We start from the raw sequence: 20,669 nt of genomic DNA on the forward strand, positions 1-20,669 counted from the left end.
CAGAGCCCAGTAACTTTACAGGAACCTTCCTCTTACTCCGCTCTCTCAGTGGAGACACGGCGGTTGAGAGGGCCGAGCGAGGGGACGTTCCTGTAGTAGTTCCTGCCCCCCAAATAGTACCAGGAACTTCTTCAGTGGAAACGGGCCTATAGACCCCCATGTCCAAGCGCCCAACTTAACAGCAAAAATAAACATGTCTACAGCCTGGTACAAAAAAGGCTTCTGGTCTCTATGGCAAATTCCCCCCTTAATGACAACTGTACGGAGGGTGAATTTTTATAGACATCACCCGTTCACATTTTATTGAGGCTTAAATGTTTGCATGCTTAAGTGTGGGGCCACTTTGAATGACAGGCTGTCTGCAGATAGTGTCCTCTACTTCTCGGTCAGTCATCCCTCGCTCTTCCATGGCTCCACCCTCTTGTCCAATTGTGGCCAATTATGGTTCCAAGATGGCGAAGGTTTTTGGGTGCTTTCACACCTGCCCTGTTTGGTTCAGTTCAATCAAACTCGAGTTCATTTGCTTCCTAAGCGCGGTTTGTTTGGGCGGGTGTGAACACAGCAATTGCACTTGGGTGCTCACCAAAACAACCAGACCAACACCTTCTTGAAGAGGTGGTCTTGATCTGGTTACAAACGAACTCTGGTGCAGTTCGTTCATGTTCCGACCTTGCAATGCTGCCGTGAGAACACGGACCAACTCTAGGCAATTATGCAACTTCATAACAAAATTAGTCCCTGATTCGGACCAAAGCAAGTGAACTCTAGGTCTGAAAGACACTTTAAATACCAACATCAAGGCTTCAAACAGGAGTCCACAAACCAATGGGTGACGTCACAGTGGCTACATCCATTATTTAATACAATTTTTGGTTTATAACCACCTGAAAGTAAGAATTGTTGTGTTTTTATGAGCTGTTTATCTCTACACAAGGAGCAGGACCTCTTCCACAGAATTCGCCATCTTGTTCTCAATGACTGTATAAAATAATGGACGTAGCTACTGTATTGAAGCCTTGAGTTTGGCATTTTGGCCATTGCCATCTTGTTTTTTTGGAGGCAGAAGTAACCATATTTGGATGAGAGGCTGGAGCTGTGGGGAAGCGAGGGTGGGATCTGACTCTGAGAACTATCGGCAGGCAGCCTGTCAATGAAAGCAGCCACGACCTTAATGCTGCATAACTCTCAGCTTTAGTAGGACATCCACAGTTAAATGATAGAAAAATTAACTCCCCGTATGGTTGTCATGAATGTAGAAATTAGCTATAAAGACCAAAACAGTTCTTTTGTACCAAGCTGTAAACATTTGGCCATTTTAACATGGGGGTCTACGGGGATTGAGCTTCAAGTGGCTGTTCAAGGAACTGCAGTTGTTAGCACTTCCATGTTGGCTTAATTTTTCAGCCGGAAGTTGGAAGTGAGAATGACGTCAGTTTTTTGCATTCTAGTTGACAACGGTGGACAAGTCTAAAAAAAACATGGACGTTACCATTCTACTGTTGGGCTAGCCGTAGCCACTGTTGGCAGTTGATAACAATGCTCTATGTGGTATTTTGCACATACAGACAGCGTAGCAACATGCCCACGGATAAAAATTGAACAGTACTATGGGTATGGCTGATCTAATGTAAAACAAATAAGATAAAAGTGCTATAAACAGTACTTTAGCAGAGTGATAACTCGCTATGTATGTGACCGGCAGCCATCTTGAATTTGTAACTTGGGGTTGATGCGGTTGCTCCGAGTTGGAAATCTGATCTCAGGGTGCGTTCAAGTTTAAACTTCCGACTGGAACCTGGGAATTTCCGACCTCCGAGTACAAAACAAACGCACCATTGCCCCATGGCTGTTCTACAGTAGCCCACAATGGACAAACCAAACACTTACATTTCTATGTCGACCGCTGTAGTTCTCTTACCTACTTGTTTTGGTTTATTTTTGAACTCAATTATGCTTTAAAGCAATAAACATCAACCTCTTCATGTTATTAAGCCGTGGGAAGAAACTAAATAACACTGAAATTGGGCTTTTTGCAAGATGTCTCTCAGGACAAGCTTCTGGCCCAGAGATGCTAGCTTTTCAAAATTCAGATGTCCCAAGATAACATCTCAGACCACCAGCAGTCAATAGCTATTAATTACCGGGTGCAGGCCCTCGATGCAGGTCGATATGGAACGGCCATTTCCCTGCCTGTTGGGTAATTGTCTCCCAGATCTCATTAAAAGACGTTGCAGTTGGGGAGAGAGGAGCGTGGTATTGCAGGAGAAAAGGGAAGACAGAAAACAGATGTGGGTACACAACGGGAGAGTGTAAAATCATCTCTATGGTATGAATCACACTTTTGGCAGACCTTGACTCTTAGCTCCCACCTACTGCCGTTGTCTAACGTTCCAACAGACACACACACATAAACAAAACTAACTTTGCATCAATAAATCGGTTTATTTAAAAGAATATGTTACAATTTATTACAGTAAGCGACGTAACCAAACACTTTGTCTTAAATTTTACATTTCAACATGTCAAGAATCTGCAGGTTGTCGATCTCTGTCCTCTCCTTAGCGTGACTCCTCGAAAAGCCAAACCATATCAGGTGTGAAAACTTAACAACAGAGATGCTGAATTCAACATAGTATCTTACTGAAATAAATAATGTTAGTGACACTTAACTTTAGTCAGGATGAGAAAGAGTAAGAGAGAGAGAGAGAGGGGTGGTGAGCGCACACTTGAAGGCAGGCAGATCAGAGACAATCGACCACGTCAGATACAGTCCAGTAAACAGACAAGAATCCTGGGAAATGTGTTCCAGCTTTTAGGATTGCACATTCAAGCTCTCAATTCAAGGCCCAGCACATTCAATTAAACCTCTTTTACACACCCACCCAGGTCTTCTGAAGCTCATTAATCAACCAAAACGGCTTTTGTGGAACAGCACCATCATTATAACAAGCACTCTTAGCAAGAGCCGCTGATGTCAATCTATGACTCTCTGCCTGCTTGTAGAAAAACACTGTTGATATTCTCATTACAAGCTAGATAGGAGTTAGGGCTGGGCGATAATTAAATATTATGGTTTACTGGCATTCACTTGCATCATATACTGACCTCATTAAAAACTAGGAAAATTAGTTTTTGTTCTGCAGAGATCGTTTCGGGTGGTCTTTGCTTTGCTTTGAGCATCAGTTTGATTATCTTACATGTGATTTTGCACAAATTAGCTATATTATGACAGAACATACTGATTTTGGAAAATGTTCTTATTATCATAATCACCCAACACTAATAGTGGGGCTCATTTTGTAAAAGCTAGAGGCAACCAGCAGTATCATAACCCTCTGACAAAGTTTTAAAACGCCCTCCTAGATGAGTTGATTGTGCAATAAAGCTAGAAAAATAAGGTGACATCACAATATCGCGCCGAGAAATGATTAATATTTAATGTCAGCATGTCATGTTTTAACATGTAATTACATTAGTTTATTCTTTATTTATCTGCCACCCTGAAGTCACTATTGCATCATCAGATAATTATGTTATACTTTATCACATTATCATTATTATTACATTGTTCAAGGGATGAGGACATTAACTGGGCTCATTGGAGGGACATTGTTTATTACATTACACTGCAGCTCTGTGATCAATTGATACACAGCCTTTAGTGAACGTGCACAGTTATCTTCATATCTATCATGTTGATGAAGTGAGCAAGCTACCCTTTTTTTTTTCTTGCTCAGAAATCCTCTTCCCACTTAACCTGAATCTGGAGTGCATGAGTGGTTCAACAGTACAGCAAAGTACCGGCTACAGAGATAAATAGTGCTGTGAGTGGAAAGACCTTTTGAATTACAGGCCTGTTATAAATCCTACGGGAGCTTTCAGAAACAAAGTAATCAGGGCCTGCGAGAGAGCAGGCAGGAAGAGAAGGACCCCTGCTGTCTATTATGGGTAATGCACGCTAAACATGCTGCTCTCCACTGTCTGATCAGTGCTCCACAACGACCCCCAAAACCTTTGCATGTAGAGTTAATGTAATACTATAAATATATAAAAGTTTAATGCAACGCTCTGCAGCCATTTGATGATGCAGTACATAATCATACTGTAGTCAGTCAGTCAAAAATGAATGTAAACTATGCACAGGCTAGTTCCAGTATTACGCCCACTGTCTGCTTACATTTCCCACATTCGGAGGTTGTTAATACTGTCGGATAAAGTGCAACATTAGTCAAAAGTTTAACGTTGTTCCTGCTCGTGTGTCGAATCAACACAGCTCTGTCTCTGAAAAAAAAAAGTCTAACAATCCTACAAAATGTACGCTTTCTCTCCCCCTTCTCTCATTTGCCTCGTTACAGTGTTAATAGTTCTCTTCTATAAATGCAAATTGATCTGCAAACAGATGACAATGTACGTATGTGGCGTAATTCAGCTGTGACTTACATTCTGAGGGGCTCGCTTTGGTTGGCCCCTCGCCTTTTGGGGCCCCATCTGAACGCACATGCACAAACACACTAGCACGCTAACAACTGGCCAAAAAACCACAAAGAAGACGCTGCTGCTCCGATCTGTAAACAGAGAAGCTCGGTGTCTTCCTGTGGTCAACCCTCAGTATCACTGATCAGTGTTGTTTGTGTTCCCCTTTTGCGAGCACTAACAGCTTCCATTTCCCCTTGTTCGTCCAACAGTGCTTCCTTATTTCCTTCAGCTCTCTCTTCCCCGTAGGACAACTTCAGAGGAGGCTCAAAACCTCCTCATGTACAAGTCACATTCCACTTCAAGTCCCTGCCAATAAGAAGAAGGCTTGCATGAATCCATGAAGTCTGTAGAGGCCTCGTTTCTTTTTGACAGAGCTCTGCTTAATGCATGATTATGGTGCGCTGGATTCAAGAGTTCTGGTTCATGTATCTGCAGCTTTTTATGGTTCCGTGTATTTGATTTGTTCATTTGCAAGTGCTTGTTGATTTGCATGTATTGAGGGAAGGAGGAGGGGGGGGTAGCTTCTCAGGTCGTAGCTGATGGTTTGTAAATGATGACCATGTAGTTAATAGCCGAGAGTTGCTGGGTCTGGGGATAGATGAGGGCCAAACTGAGCTGAGTTGGTGATAACGGTCTCTAATTAAGAGGTAACAATCTCTCTTCCTAGGTGCCCCCATCCCTTCTGTGCCTCAGCAGCTGGAAAATATTCTGAAACAGAAACAGCAATCAGGGGGAAGACACAAAAAAAAAGAAGGGAAACAGGGAAATTCACCCAGGCTATCGATTAATCACAGACTGGACAGAGGCAGGCAAAGCCTTACCTTGCCACACATACCATCTTTACTGCAGTTCTTATTGTCCTTGTCTGTCGCCTCCTCTTCCACCTGTAGAAACACACATTGCAGGTATGAGTGGAGGACGCCGATACAAAGCTTGTAGAGCAGGTTTGTGTGTTGGTAGATGGTCCTTACCTCCTTCCTCCATTTCAGCTCACAGAAGACTCTCTCGAAGCACTCATGCATGTAGTTAAACTGAACATCGGCCACGCACAACAAATACAAAGAGAGAAAGATGAATTCAGATTTAAAAAGACAAGTAAGACTGATGTTGAAGGTTTGCATGTTTCCTTTAAGGAATCATTTGATATTTTGGGAAATATGCTTATTCACTTTCTGGAAGAGGGCCAGGTAATGAAATCAATACTGCGGTCATGTCTTGTTTTGTTATGTTAAGAAAAGGTTTAGCTTAGTACAAAGACTTGAAATAGAAAAAACAGCAAGCCTAGCTCTATCAAATCATAAAAAACCCACCTTATAATAAAATAATTAACACCTTATATCTACATTTAATCCTTACAAAAATGAAAGTGTACAAAGGAAACTTGCAGTTTTATGGGGGAGTTATTTGCCAGACTATAGCTGTGTCTCAATTCAGGCGCTGCACCCCATCCTTTGAAGACCTCAGCGGCTGAACCGAGCGGTGTTTGAAATGGGACGGTGTGGTCTATAGAGGATTTTCTGATTTTCTGTTCCCACCCCTACCCGCTGTCGCTCTTGTCAACTAGCAACCAGCTGCATTTGGCAAGAGATGTAAGGAGGCTACAAGTTAGTTAAGTAATTGGGCCAAAAATCATATTACATGCTTGAGATGCTTCACCTGCGGCAACGCGAGGGTGTAATATATTCCAGACTAAGGAGAGGATCATTGTCAGGTAAATTAAACGTATTAAATTAAGATTGTTTGAACTGTGTACTTCTAGCTAATAGATGTTGCGTTTAAGGATGACAACAAAAAACAAACAAACAATAGGCACCAGCGTACCATGAATCTTGGATATTGGTTGGGCGAAAAAGACTCCAATCCTCCAAATTCGGGGACAGAAGGCCATATTTCTCGGCCGCATTTGAGCAGCCTTCAGAGTGGGACAGCTGTGGTCGTGCCGCTGTGATGCAATCAGTCTTCAAATGCAGCTTTCGAAGGCTGCAGCCTCTGAATTGACACACAGCTTGTTGGCTGGAACCTTTCACTTCCTGGAATCTCTGCTGGTTGCCTGGCAACCGCTCAGTGTAAACGGCCAACATTTCGATTTTTGTATGGATTAAACAAACAAGAGGTGAGCTTTTGATGTGCCTGGTAGACAAGACAGATGAGACAGACATAGGAGAGGTAATGATCTTCTAAACCAACTCCCAGCAGAGGGTGAATAAGCCTATTTCCCAAAATGTCAAACTATTCCTTTAAATTATTGACGTACATTTTTATTTTACTTAGTTACAAACAAAAAGCGGGCTCTGAAAGTACGGCACGGTGATGCAGTGGTTAGCATTGTAGCCTCACAGCAAGAGGGTTCCTTGTTTGAACCCAGGGTGGGGGAGTCCTTCTGTGCGGAGTTTGCATGTTCAGTGTGGGTTTTCTCCAGGTGCTCCAGCTTCCTCCCACAGTCCAAAGACATGCAGGTTAATTGGTGACTCTAAATTGGCTGTAGGTGTGAATGTGAGTGTGAATGGTTGTTTGTCTCTATGTGTCAGCCCTGTGATAGTCTGGTGACCTGTCTCACGCCCAGTGTCAGCTGGGATAGGCTCCACCCAAATTTGTTTATGACTGTAGTTGTATTTTCACTAAAATACTTTGAGTACTGCAGCACATGTGTAATAATGTGTGTGAGACACTCACATAGGGTGTAAATATCTTGACCCAGCGTGGTTTCTTCTCTCCTCGTGCATATTCAAAGCAGAAAGCCATGCCCTCTTCATCCGTGTCCCACCTCTGCATCTCGCCCCAGTCAAATGCAATCACCTGGTTCTGAAACAACACTGAGGCTTCAGTACACTCACTCTGTACATTCAAAAATATATTTACCACACACACACACTAACACACTGACAAAGAGTTGCCCTTGCCTCCAGTGTCCCTTCCTCGGTGCAGGCATGCAGCTTGAAGTGGTGAATGCTGATGGCTGTGATCACATGGCCTTTACGTCGGGAGTCACAGGAGCAATGTGGGAATATGATCTCATTGTAGCCCTCGCAACCCCTCAACAAACTTAGATACTAAGACGGGAAGAAGCAAAAAGAGACAACACAGTGATTTGTATGATACATTACAATATTTAGTTCTGACACTGCCTGAAGTTTGGATCGCAGGATGCAGCTTCTGATGTTTAACGGTATCCAGAGCCACCTGAAAACAAATGTAAAGAGGAAGCAGATAGTGTGCTCTGGAGTTGGTTGCTTAGTTACAGAAAATTCTACAGAGAAGTAGGACCAGAGATTTCTTTGTTTGGACTTGAGACTATTACTGAACGTAACACGAATGTAAGGCGGTCAAGGCAGCGGAAATGAGATGGGAGTCATTACAAAGCAAATACGGCAACATGTTACAGTGGAAATGGGAAAGCAGCACTCACACAAGAAGGATAAAATCTTACAATGTATGTAACCTCGCTTTGATGTTTTGACTAGACATGTTGTGATAGATAAGACCCAATCGGGGAGCAAATGTGTTTGTCTTTGTCATTGTTACCAAAAGTCTCTGTTTCTGCCCCTTAAGACTAAAACACAACCCAAGTTTTCAAACTAAAACAACGTAAGCAGCATTTTCAAAGGTCTCAGTTTCAGGGTTCCAATACGCTGCAGTCGTGTGGAAATTAGGCGTGAAAGTAGCAATGGTTATGTACACTGCTCAAAAAAATAAAGGGAACACTAAAATAACACATCCCAGATCTGAATGAATGAAAAATTCTTATTAAATACTGTGTTCTTTACATAGTTGAATGTGCTGACAACAAAATCACACAAAAATNTGTATTTTAAAACAAAAACATATTAGTGTGGATGCAGCCTAAGCTTTATGGCCATAAAGCAGAGTACCGTCAGATGCTATAGTTATTCTTTGCTGCCAAACTGATGTGAAAATAAGGTGAGTATTTACCTGCTGGGGCAGGTTTAATCCCTCTAAACATAGGGTATTTATATTTGCAGACAGAGGAGAACTTGCTCACTTTCTCTGTGCACATTTTCCTCTCCAGTCAAACCTACACACTCATTGTTAGACAACCTCCACCCCCAGAGGACTCTGTACCTTTTCCTTTTCTTTGTTATATCACACACAGTGAGGGGAGACAAGTGGGAGAGAGAGGGGATGACATATGCCATACTGAACTATAATGAGTAACTCTATCTGTCTCAGTCTGTGTGAGCGGCTCAGGAGCAGTAGTAGAGTAGCTGCGTGTTGTCGGTCCATATGTGAGACACTGACCATGGACATCTTCTTCTGCTCAGCCAGTTTCTGCAGCTGGTAGGACTTCTGCTCTGCTTTGATGAAGCCTTTCTTCACATCATCCACAGCCTGCAAAGATGAGACCAAATAGGGGACATGGTTAAAACAAAACCCACAAAAAACACATCTAAACACACACCTCAAAGACAGACACACACCTGATGGAAGAAGTAGTTGACAGCAAGCTGGTTGTCATTGAGCAGAATCTCCTCCTCTGTAGTGAAGAGCCACTTTCGCAGGGTGAGGCATGTTCCCGGGATGGCTGAGGTATAGTTCTGTACATACAGTTTGTGGGGGAACTCGTTGGGGGCAAGCTTACGCACTGTAGATGAAAGAGGAAAAAAAAGAGGAAGGAGGGAGAGATGTCACATTTTTATGTGGTTCAAAAAGTCTTGTTTTGTCTTGACATAAAACCAAACTACTTTAAGTTTGTTGCCATTTCTTTCTGTTTGTTTTGCAACTTTCCTCGTGTTCCTCTGCCTCCCTGTAGTGCTGTCAATGGCATTTGCAAGAAGCCACCACATGTGAAGGAAAACAACCAATCAGAGCCGAGGAGCCTCTGTCAATCACGTCAGTCGCTGCTTGTAATCTGAGCAGTGATTGACAGCAGTGACTGAGGTGAGAAGTAGGCAATACAGTAACAGAATCTTGATTCATATTTGATCAGCGCTGCCTAGTTTGACAGTTTGCAGTTAATGTGCAGTGGATGACATAATTGAGAGCTACATTAGAAACTCCTTGTTTCTGATGGGCTGTTTTCCTCTAGCCACTGTGGATTCTTGTGAATGCCGTTAAAATACCAACTGTAGCTTTTAAGCTTTGGTGTGAAACATGTTAGATATCAAATGTTTGCCTGATGCTCTCATATTGATGATATGCAGTGGAAAAAGAAAAGAAGAAAACACGAAAATGGACATGTAATAAGAGCCTTACTTCCTCCCCACACTCCACTATGCAGGTGCAGGATGGATATAATAATAATAATGTTCAGCTCTGACCTATGTGTAGTATTATAATTATTACCATTACCATAACCACAGCAGTGCTTTTAGCAATGCTAGCAGCCTGGCTCCATCAGACTCAGCTGTTTGTGTTTAATGCTAATTACAAAACACACTAAACTAAGATGTGTTAGCAATTAGCTCATAGCATTGCGGTACAGCCTCGCAGAGCTGCCGGCATGGCCGCAGACTCTAATACTGTGTCTCAAATCGCGTACTTCTGTACTTACACTGAATATTTTGAGTGCATAAGTGCGTTCACACTGAGAAAAATGCAGTGCACTATGAGTACCCGCATGGTGCACTCAAAACGGTCAAGAAGTTGAGTGTGGAACTATGGACACTTCTCGCCTTCAACGGTCGCCATCTTGGCTACGTAGCGGAAAGGGAGGGACCACTTTTCAAACAGGAAATGGCGGCCGAGGATGTCGTTTCATTAAATACATGTGTTTTTTGCACTGAGCACCACTATACTGTTGTCGGATATGAGCCAGCAGTATGTTTATTGGGTTAATTTAGCAGTCTGTAATGATTTGGTACCGCGAACGATAACGCGAATGCTAATGCTAGTTTGCTAACTAGCTAACAGCTTTAATTTACCTTACTTTATTGAGTTTATTTGAGCAGGGACAATGCAGACTAATCAACAGCGATAGACAGTAAAACATGCATGAAACTGTAAGTATGCCAGCGTTAGCAAGGTTGCTAGTTTTCAGCTGCAGTCCCTGGGCTAAATGTTAAAGCCAAAAACAAAATATATCGAGACATTTTTAAAACTAAATGAGTAGCAAATATTTAAAAGGACATTCATGCACTAGACATTCATGCATCTACGCTTAGAACATTCATGCATCTAGTCAGACATGCAGTTATGGCTAAATTAAAGAGTGTTACCACTAGATCTAGGGGCAATACAAGGACATTACACGGTCAGGTGACACAGAGTACAGTCGGACTAGCATGCAGATGGTCATGCAGGCAACACACACACACACACTAAGCAGAGCAAGTAATAAACATTAGCTGCGGTCGTCATTTCCGATAAGTGCATAATGGCCGTGTTTGGTTTGAGACAACACTACCCTGTCGAAATTCGCGCGCTATGCTAATAAGTACATAGTGCACATGGTATACTACATCGAAGTGTACTAACGGAAGTACGCCATTTGAGACACAGCATCAGTCTTATCTTATCTTAAATTCTGCTTTGCCATTAAATGAAAAACATGACCAGTTACAGAACAATGACAAGCAAAGCATCAAACATAGCAGCATGAGGTGTTGCAGAGAACAAAAGGATCTGAATAAAGTCTAGTAGCTTTGGCAGAGGCAAAGGACAAATTTATCCAGATGCATAAAGAATTAAATGGTCAGTAATATAATTCAGGTTATACATTACAGATAAATGTAAGGAAACCTTCCTTTAAGTAAACCGTGAAAAATAAAAGCAGGGTCTCCGCACATTTTCATGGACAAAATTTCAAAACCTTTCCATGACTTTTCAAGGACTCATATTAATTTGTTTTTTCTTGCCCCACTTGCCCGGCGTTTTTGTTTTTAAACGGAATGTGGGCTCCAGCTCCAGAAAATAACAAAGAAGATCAAGGTGACAGTTTTATTACACACAACAAAATTCCATGACTTTTCCAAAACTCCTAATGACTTTTATTAATTTAATGACTTCCAGATTTCCCATGACAGTGAGAACCCTGTAAAATGTAACCAGTGTGAAAAGGCTGGAGGAAGGGTGGGGATTTATCTTGAATTCTTGCTGCTGCCTTTCCTCCAACTTGGAAATAAGAGAGAATTTGGAGAGTGGAAGGAATGCAAATATTTATGATAATCTAATCTGCAACTGATAAAATCATGGATGAGCTTCTGCACATGACTGAGGGGGAAAAAAAATCTTAACTTCTAGTTCACTTTTTTGGCTGAAAGAAAAAATTCTGAACTCATGTGACCTGCATCAAAAATCTCTCTTGTTTTTACTTCTACCCTTCTGCTGCTTCTGCCTTTGCAGTAAGAGAGAGAGCACCCGGTTCATAAAGGATGAGTTCAGCGGCTGAAAGGAACCACTTATGATAAAGATCCATTTAGGTGCTTTTTAAAAAATCTGAAACATCCGGGTGAACCGCACTAGCCTTGAGAAAGCAAGGACCAGTTGAAGTGACACGTACGAACACTTGCGCACAAAGGCACTCAGGTGTTTATCTTTGATTATTTTAAAAGGATGGCTGCTGAAGATTCACAACACTCATTAGGCGATACCAGCTACAGCTAAAGTAAAAAAAAAAATCAGTGTTTTAAAGATGGAAAACATTTGGCATTGGCATAGAAACGGAGCATACACACAAACTCAAAACCTCAATTACACGTTCTTACTAACCGAAGGTGTGGTTGATGACCTCAAACAGAGCAAAGTAGCTGGCTGTTACACTGTCCATCCCTAGTTTCATAACCACAGCCTTGAAAGAGACAGAGAGAGAGACAGAAAAAAACATTTGCAGGATGACTGTAATAAGGTCATGCTTATAATGGTAAACAGTTATTCAGGCCTGTGTGTGTGTTTACCTGGTACACCTGGTCTGTAGTAGAGTTTTTGCGAACTCTGACAGTGAGCGTGGTTTTGTCGGGCATGGCTATTCTCAACTCCACATCTGACACGCCATTATAGTTCTAGGTCATGAGAAGGAGGGACAAACTGTATGGTGAGTCACAGGCAGAGGACCACAGAACGGTACAAACATTTAGGGTTTTTTTTACCTCATCTGATTCAGACAGGAACTCCTGCATGATGTCACTTTCTCCAATTACCCGTACAGAGCACACTGCAGATGAGAGACAAAACATATCAATTCATTAATGTGACGTAACAGTGGTTACATAATGGGGTGGACAGTATTTAATTTGGTCCTTTCCACACTTTTTTTTACCCCATAACTTAGCTTTACAAACCCCAGAGAGAATTATACTACTTACTACAGTCTGAGTTTCCAAAGTTTTCTAGAAACCCTATATTCCCTCCTCTGTGCCTGACCTTTCTCCAGGTATTCTTCCAGGCCCCTGCGTCGTGCGTCCAGCTGCTGCTCCGACAGGGAAAAAGGCCACTTCCCTGGCAGCTTGGGGAACGTAAAGTTGGCAAACTCCCTCTTCAGGTTTTGGTGTAGGATCACAAACTCACGGTAACGCTTGGAGCACAGCTGCCTGCCTGCCATGTACACGTTATATACCTGGAAGAGGGAGAGTGCAGTGAGGAATGAAAATGAGTGTCCTAAAGCAACGACAGGGAGTTCAAGACCAATCCTCCCACATGAGCCTTCAACAAATATCCGCCAACTCATGTTTCCAAATTCACCCACCACAAACTTTTCCTGGTTGAGCTCAGTGTGTTTGTAGCTCGGCACAGAGATGGGGACGGCCTGCTTGTCGGAGTAGTCGTAGCAGGACTGGGCTGAAACGTCGTCTCCGGGATCCAGGCAGTCGGCCTCCTGAGGCGGGACGGACAGCACGGCCAGCACCAGCTCCCGCTCTCCAGCCCGGATCAGGTCCACCACCTGCTTGTGGGTCGCTCCCTCTACATTCACACCATTACTGTGGAAAACATGGAGGAAGAGATGTGGATGGTTGATGAGCTCAATAAATGCAATGCAATAAATGCAATAAATGCTAACTTGCTCAAAAAACGAGTATTACACTGTATGAGTCTGTGGCACATTTTGATGCTGAGTTTGTACTGAACTAAACTGTACAGACACTTTTACATATCCACAACATTAGGGGCTCGAAATACCACGTACATAGGCAGTAGTGCATGCAACATCTGAGCTGTGCACATCATTCTCAGCTCTGCGTGCACCAGTGTACGAAACTGAGGCTGTCAACTCTCACGCATTGACTGTGAGACTCAACTGACACATTTCACACGCTCTCACACCAGACGTCCATTTTCTCACGCAGTGAAATTTTTGTCATGACTGATAACGTTGCGGTGCTGACAGAGGACACTACCAGTGGACTGATAGACGAGACAGAGCGGCACAGAGCAACAACACCGTGTAGAACACAGCAGTCGAGCCAGCCGCTGCTTGGACTTTGATACGCGTCGATTTATGTTGTTATGGTACTGGTACCTGGAGCAGCCAAAAAGCACAAAGGAAGACTCACATTTCAGGACTCATTTACTACACATCATATGTTAAATAAGTCTTGTTCAACCTCATATGATAAAACTGTTTCTGTATTAGGTTTGTGACCCCTGACCACATTATCAGTTTATAAAAATGCAGCGCAGTGATGATAGACGTGTGATGATGTAATGCAGACCTACTGTGCATTCAACCCTGCTCAACCCTCAACCTCAACCCTGAGTCAGCCGTCGCTTTGTCACTACTTCATACACTTCACTGATAACTGTAGAGTCACACAGGCCTTCACGATCAAAGAAAGGTTTTCACTTTCTCTCTGCTCTTGGAGAAGTACAGTATGTTTATACATTAATAAAAGAATACTCCACCAACCTTCAATATTTAAAGCAAGTTCTACCTGCCAGATCTATTTTATAATCAAGAGCTGTGACCAGACTGCACATCTTATTGTACAAACTGCCTACAGGTGTCACTCAATGATATTGCCACACATTGAAAACGTCCTCATTTTTAAACCCAGACATTAAATAAATGTTTTCCTTCAGTGGTTTGCTGAAACTTTCAATTTGTTCCTGTTCAGGATGATCTTGACTATGACGTGTAAACTAAGTTACTTTACTGTATTTTTGGATAGAATCAAAGGGAAATTCAGCTCAATTTAAAATACAACATTAACAATTTCTTTGGATTTAAATTGCCATAAAAATCCCTTAATAGGTTTTATTTCAGGCCGAACTGAATTAAAGAGTTGTCAGTGCGAGTGAGGCCACGGCAGAAGTGCTAAAGAAGGACAAATGCACCAAATGGTGCAGTAGAAAAAAAAATGTTATGTACACAAAATAAGTATACATCTGACAACATCAAGCAATCAAATATAATACTTCAATTTACAGCTTCAAAAAACGGCCACAGATGTGAATCAGAATGTCTCTGACACTTTAACAATGCTGAAAAACTGGTGAGTTTCACAAAGGTAGCGTTAACACAGGACTGTTGTATTCAGTCACTTATAACCCATCATTTTGCATTGTAAGCTCATCTGAAGGGGAAAGGGCGAAGCATTGAATTATGACAGCCCTAAACAGAATGTAAATTCTGAATGAAATGGCAGAAAGTGACGTGTTGTAAAGTAAATCAAGTGAAACAGCTTCTTTTTATGCGAGGGTGGCAGAGTGACAGAGGATTTGTCCTCAAAATCACCCATTCAGGGCTCACGTCTTCCCCCTCAGGAACAAGACCTTTGGTTTATGTCATTAGCACAGCTGAGCATGGGCAACACTGGGTGTGTGCCCTTTGGCAGGCATGTGTCAGAGGCATGACAGCGCTGATGACGGTGCTGTAGCGAGTTGACTTTACTCAAAACAGCCACAGCAACCCTTCTAAAGCTCTCAGCATCACTCCTTGCTGTTTGCTTTGGACACTATTTAAAAGTAATTCCAAAGTTATGGGCGGGTTGGCAAATATAGGCTGTATAAACCATGCCAGAATGAGACTCAGTAAATTACATTATCCTGTGCTTAATGTTTTGTGCTTATGTAATGGACTTTATCATTTTAAACAATCAAATATTAGCATGAATGCATAAGTTGGCATGCATGCTTTGAACATTTTCCAAAGACAGAACAGACAGAAGCCAGAACGGCCTCAAATGTCACTTGTTATTAATTTGCATAACCTGGATGCAACCCAGTCAATACCTTGGGGGAAATCTTAATCACGACTTGTGTGGCATTAATTTGTGGGTAAAAGCTGGCTCCGATTTTCTAATACAATGGCTTCCTCTTTGAGTTTTGCAAAAATAGGTTGACGTCAGAATATGCTGTAAAAATATATCATGAACTTTACAAACAGATAAAACTCAATTCTCAAGTCCCCGTGTCTCCATTTACACTAGGACTGCAACTAACGATTATTTTCATAATCAAATAATCTGCTTATTATCTTCACGATTATGTGATTAATTATTTGGTCTATAAAATGTCAAAAAATTTGAAAATGCACATCACAATTTTCCAGAGCCCAAAGTGACGTCTTCAGATTGCTTCTTTTGTCCAACCAACAGTCCAAAACCCAAAAAGTCTTTAATTACTATCATAAATGACAACGAAAAGCAGCAGTTTCTTACATTTAAATATGCATTTCACTGCTGGTGAGATGGTCTTTTCACAAAACTAGGCTGTCTATGCAGTAGAAAGATGCAAATACTTGCGTGCTGCAACACCAGAGGAAACAGAGAAAACAGAGAAAAAGGCACGTGGCATGTGCTTTTGATCAAGAAGTGGAGAAGCCATAACTACTGCTCGCTCTCGCTGGCAAATGAGTTGCGAGATTTGGGCACTGGAAAGATGTAGAGAGGTTTAACATAGTTCATTAACACATACTACCCACATTGTAATGACACAGAGCTGGTTTAAAATCGGCAAACTTTCCCTTTAAGAAGCTGGAACCAGCAAATATTCGACATTTTGCTTGATGAATGACTGAAACGATTGCTTATCAAAACAGCTGATGATAGATTTTCTTCAGATCGACTTATTATTAATCGACTAATCCAGTGGTTCCCAAATAGTGTGCTGCAATGCCAACGTAGGTGTGCTGTAAATTTCTGTAATAAGCACACATTATTACAGCAATATTCAACTGTGCCCTTTACAAAAAGTTATGAACTAATATTTAACTGACTGTATCAGTTTGTTGTGCACACTCATTTCCTAATAAAGAGGCAAACTCTACCTAAAAATGTAATGTAATTTAATTTAATTTAAAAAACCTTCACAGGGGACCTATTTGTCACTGTTTGCGCATTAGAATTACTAGCGTGTGGCACATCAAAAGCCCTGATTGGCAGCCAGTGTGAGGGATGATAATATTTAAAAGGAGAAAGCCGTGTGCGGTGGGACAATAGATCGCTTTATTGTACGGAGCAAATTACAACAAAGCACCAGTGAAGACGACTATCACGAAAGCTACCTGTCTTATTTTGTTGTCTTACGTCGTGATAAGGGGGGTATCACACATTACAGAAGCTATTGTGCACAGATGTAAATACAGGTGTGCCTTCAGATTTTGGCTTGCCTGTTTGTGTGCCTTGGACACAAGAAGTTTGAAAACCACTGGACTAATCGTTGCAGCTCTAATTTACACAACAATGACCAACACCTGCCAACATTCTTCGATAGCTTAGTCAGTGAGGGATCACATTCTTGTCATTGGTGAAATCAGCTGGCAAAAACCCTGTGTGTCAGAAGTATCACGTCTGTCTACTTCCTCCCTGGGTCAACAGTGGATTAAGCAGTGACAAGGTGAACAATGCATAGGGGAACGGGAAGGTAAAAAAGAGGAAAGGGAGGAAATCAGACCTGTAATCTTAACAAACATACTCAAAACAAAGCACCTTATCACAGTGATGCAAAAATGCTGTAAATCCAATACAGACATATATAGACAGAGCTTGTGACAAACAGCTGATCTGTTATGTCAGCCATTATGTCATGGCTTACGGTGACAGGGTGACACATGTCTAAAGCTCTCTGATACAAATAACTCAATGTCAAGAGCTAACTTCACATGAACATCCAAGCGAGTCAAGGAAGGCCATCTGAACTGGGGCGCTCATACTAAAGCTGACATATTTATGTAGAGATAAACAAAGCACAATAGAGGAGACACAATTAAAATCATCCTGCAGGTGCAGTAGGAGAAAGAACAAATGTCTCCTACAACACAAAACTCAGACTAAGCATTTTGGCAGCTCTTTCATTCTAGCAGCTTTATGACTATATAATAAGCACTGGGTGTAGTGGCCTTTGCACTTGCACCATCAGCACATCTGAGCATCATAAATAGTTTTTCAGAGACATTTTTCTGTGTGTCATATTCTCAGTTTCTCTGTCTTTATTTATTTATTTTGCTGCTGCTGTTCTCCCCTGTGTCAGCGTGGGGTTTCTCCGGGTGCTCCAGCTTCCTCCCACAGTCCAAAGACACGAAGGTTAACTGGTGACTCTAAATTGCCTGTAGGTTAGGGCTGGATGATTATGGCAAAAATAATAATCACGATTATTTTGGTTGATATTGAAATCACGATTACTAAACACGATTACAAGTTGGTCGTGTTGCCTTGGGGGGCAGACACGACAGCGTGACAAACTTTGCAAACAATTTCCTTTTACTCGACGTCCGTCAACTTGAAGCCAAAATATTTCCAGATGACTGAAGTTGTCCTACCTTTCTTCTCAACCAAAGGCTGCCTTTCTGCCATGTTCTCAATCGCTCGCTCCACATATTATTGATCCACACACGTCACACGCTTGCTGCTGCTGCACAGGTGCATTCACGGTGCTTTTCCAGCACAGGAACTTACATACATGCCACGCCATGCGGCGCATTAATTGTTTTTCTTCGATTATAATGTTTTTATGATCGTGAGAAGCCAAAATCGAAATCATGATTAAAATTCGATTAAATGTCCAACCCTACCGTAGGTGTGAATGTGAGTGTGAATGGTTGTCTGTCTCTATGTGTCAGGCCTGCGATAGTCTGGCAGCATCTCCAGGGTGTACCCCGCCTCACACCCACAGTCAGCTGGGATATGTTAAGCACCCCTTGTGACCTCTAACAGGATATGCAGTTACAGAAAATAAATGTGTAGAGTTTTCTATTTTTCACTCATAAGCAACAGTTCATATGCTAAACCTCAAGGCTAATTGAAGAGAGCATGCGCTGCCCACTAGAGAGGGGGTTTTAACATTATGCATAGCCTTCATTATCAAGCAGAAGGCTAAACAAAAACTGTAGCTCGATAGATTATTCTGCATCAAATGCTCAAAAGCAGGAGTTGTTTGTAAATGGGCAAAGAAGTATTGATTGCATAGAGAACAGCAGAGGCTCTTTACCACTGCAGCTAGTGTGCAGGCACTCCACAGTGTGCATACTTAGTTATTGTGTACATACTGCACCTTGACAGGAAAGGCTCCATGCACCAAAGCAAAATCTTCCACTACATATGCCAAGACCTATGTGGGTCTGCCTTATCTACTGAATGGAAGACAAAGGAGATGAGACAGTCCCAAATGAGGCTAGTAAAGCATTATTGGGTGAACCCTACACTGAGTCAGCTGGACACAAACATTCATCACAATTAAGAAAGCCAGTAACCAAAGGACGATTTGACCAGAATAACTGATACAGGGTTCAAATAAAAGGGCTAGCTGGCTGTCCTTTGTATACATTATACAACAAAGCACATACATACATCCACATGCTTGCACAGAAGCACGCAGAAATAATGGGGTCAACAAACTGCTAGGTTACTGCAGGCCATCCATTAACGAAGCAGTGTGCAAAAGCCAGCCAATGAGACGCTGAATTTTGGTGAGCGAAGCCAATCAGAGTTGAACTGAAGGCATCCCTCCCTTTCTGCATCACCTTATTCCCCACAAACAGACACACTGAAGCGCCAGTGATGCTGAGCTGTGTGCTGCGTGTTCCTCTCCATAGCAACAGAGCCTAACATCAGCAAGCAATCTCCATGCATACTAACGTGCCAGTGAGGACGGCCACCTCGATCCTGAATGCAGCACACACACATCAGGGATCACTGACAGTAACATCAAAGCCATGTGTGGTTCACTGACCAGATCCAGTCATGCTGCTCATAATGATTTGCCTTGTTTAACCTTCATGATTAATGTAAGCAAAGCAAAGATGTGAGCAAAAGATGGAGAGTGTCATGCAGACATATTGCACACTGCATCTGGCTCCAGTGATATGAATGTGTACAAGGGGTGTCTTGAGAATATTTGGCATGCTGTGGATGAGTGGAATAGGTTCCAGTGTGACGGGAATTCCTAATGATCCCTGGGTCTGTTCTCTCTGACACACACACAGACACTCCTTTCATTAGGGTGAGCGGCTACTCTGCCCCGCAAGACCAGTATGATAGTGCACGCTCACGCAGGCTTTTTGGTGGCCGACACTGGTCCCAGTAAAGAGGCAGTGAAAGATGCTCACAGGTCCTGCTTGCTTTGTTTTTCACTGACAATCATGCTGAGATTAAAGAGTCATTTGTACGTCACCGTTGCTCATAATATGCTTTGGGTTAAGCTAAAACAGTAACGTTAGCCACTTACACCTCCAGAATCCTGTCCCCCTTCGAAATACCGGCTCTGTCGGCGGCACCTCCCGGTAGGACAGCACTGACATGCTGCAGTGGAGCGTACAGTTCCCCGTTAATGCTCCGTAGTTGCCCGCCTTCACTAACTTGTCCCCGGACATTGAAACCATAGCCCGAGTCAGACTTCACTATTCGGACTAGCCGTGGGCCTGAAGTAACGGTGGTTGCCGTCTGGCAGCTGCCGCCGGTGCCCGGTGTAACGTTACCGCTACCGGAGCCGTTACGGGAAGAAGGGTGAGGTAACGGAGGGACCGATGAACAAATCCCTTGTCCCTCGACGTCCGCCATGTTTCTACACTATTTGTATCATCCACTCCAATTAAGCGAACAATAAATATCCTACAAACATTAGCTTGTAGTAGCAGGCTAATCAGCTCGGCTAGCTAACTGACCCAGATCACCGGAAAAAGCCGACAGAGTCCGATGATTCGCGAGACCGCCCCAGGACGCGTTCCATATGGGTCACCTCAGACTCCTTATCCCTTTAATGTCCACGCTAAGAAAAAAAGCGATGGAAATAAATATTCGTACTTTTTATTTCTTTGGAGCAATAATACAATAAATAAAAAAATGAAAAAATCAATGGTTCGTTCTTTT

At 42.5% G+C, this 20,669-nt stretch overlaps 1 protein-coding gene across 2 annotated transcripts; it reads right to left on the minus strand.

Moving 5' to 3' along the window:
* Positions 1-2,417: 2,417 nt before the first annotated feature.
* On the minus strand, positions 2,418-20,599 carry snx27b (sorting nexin 27b). Of its 2 annotated transcripts, none has more exons than XM_050046793.1 (13): positions 20,029-20,599; positions 13,115-13,346; positions 12,793-12,985; positions 12,519-12,583; positions 12,327-12,431; positions 12,142-12,220; positions 8,913-9,076; positions 8,734-8,823; positions 7,377-7,526; positions 7,150-7,278; positions 5,448-5,507; positions 5,298-5,360; positions 2,418-5,184 (listed from the first exon to the last, which is right to left on the minus strand). In XM_050046793.1, exons 1-13 carry the CDS (start codon positions 20,358-20,360, stop codon positions 5,140-5,142), a joined length of 1,707 nt encoding a protein of 568 aa, XP_049902750.1. In that variant the 5' UTR covers positions 20,361-20,599; the 3' UTR covers positions 2,418-5,139. The 2 variants fall into 2 exon arrangements, with proteins under 2 accessions (XP_049902750.1, XP_049902749.1); XM_050046792.1 differs by having other exon boundaries at positions 5,312-5,360; positions 20,029-20,597.
* Positions 20,600-20,669: the final 70 nt, after the last annotated feature.

The sequence above is a fragment of the Epinephelus moara genome, chromosome 6 (assembly GCF_006386435.1).
Source record: "Epinephelus moara isolate mb chromosome 6, YSFRI_EMoa_1.0, whole genome shotgun sequence".
Classification (NCBI taxonomy): Eukaryota; Metazoa; Chordata; class Actinopteri; order Perciformes; family Serranidae; genus Epinephelus; species Epinephelus moara.

Coding starts and splice junctions, on each gene's coding strand:
- snx27b (XM_050046792.1), bottom strand. CDS start 20,360: ATGGCGGACGTCGAGGGACAAGGGATTTGTTCATCGGTCCCTCCGTTA. Junction 7,279..7,376: donor CCGAGGAAGGGACACTGGAG/GCAAGGGCAACT, acceptor GTGTTGTTTCAG/AACCAGGTGATTGCATTTGA. Junction 5,361..5,447: donor AGCTGAAATGGAGGAAGGAG/GTAAGGACCATC, acceptor GTGTTTCTACAG/GTGGAAGAGGAGGCGACAGA.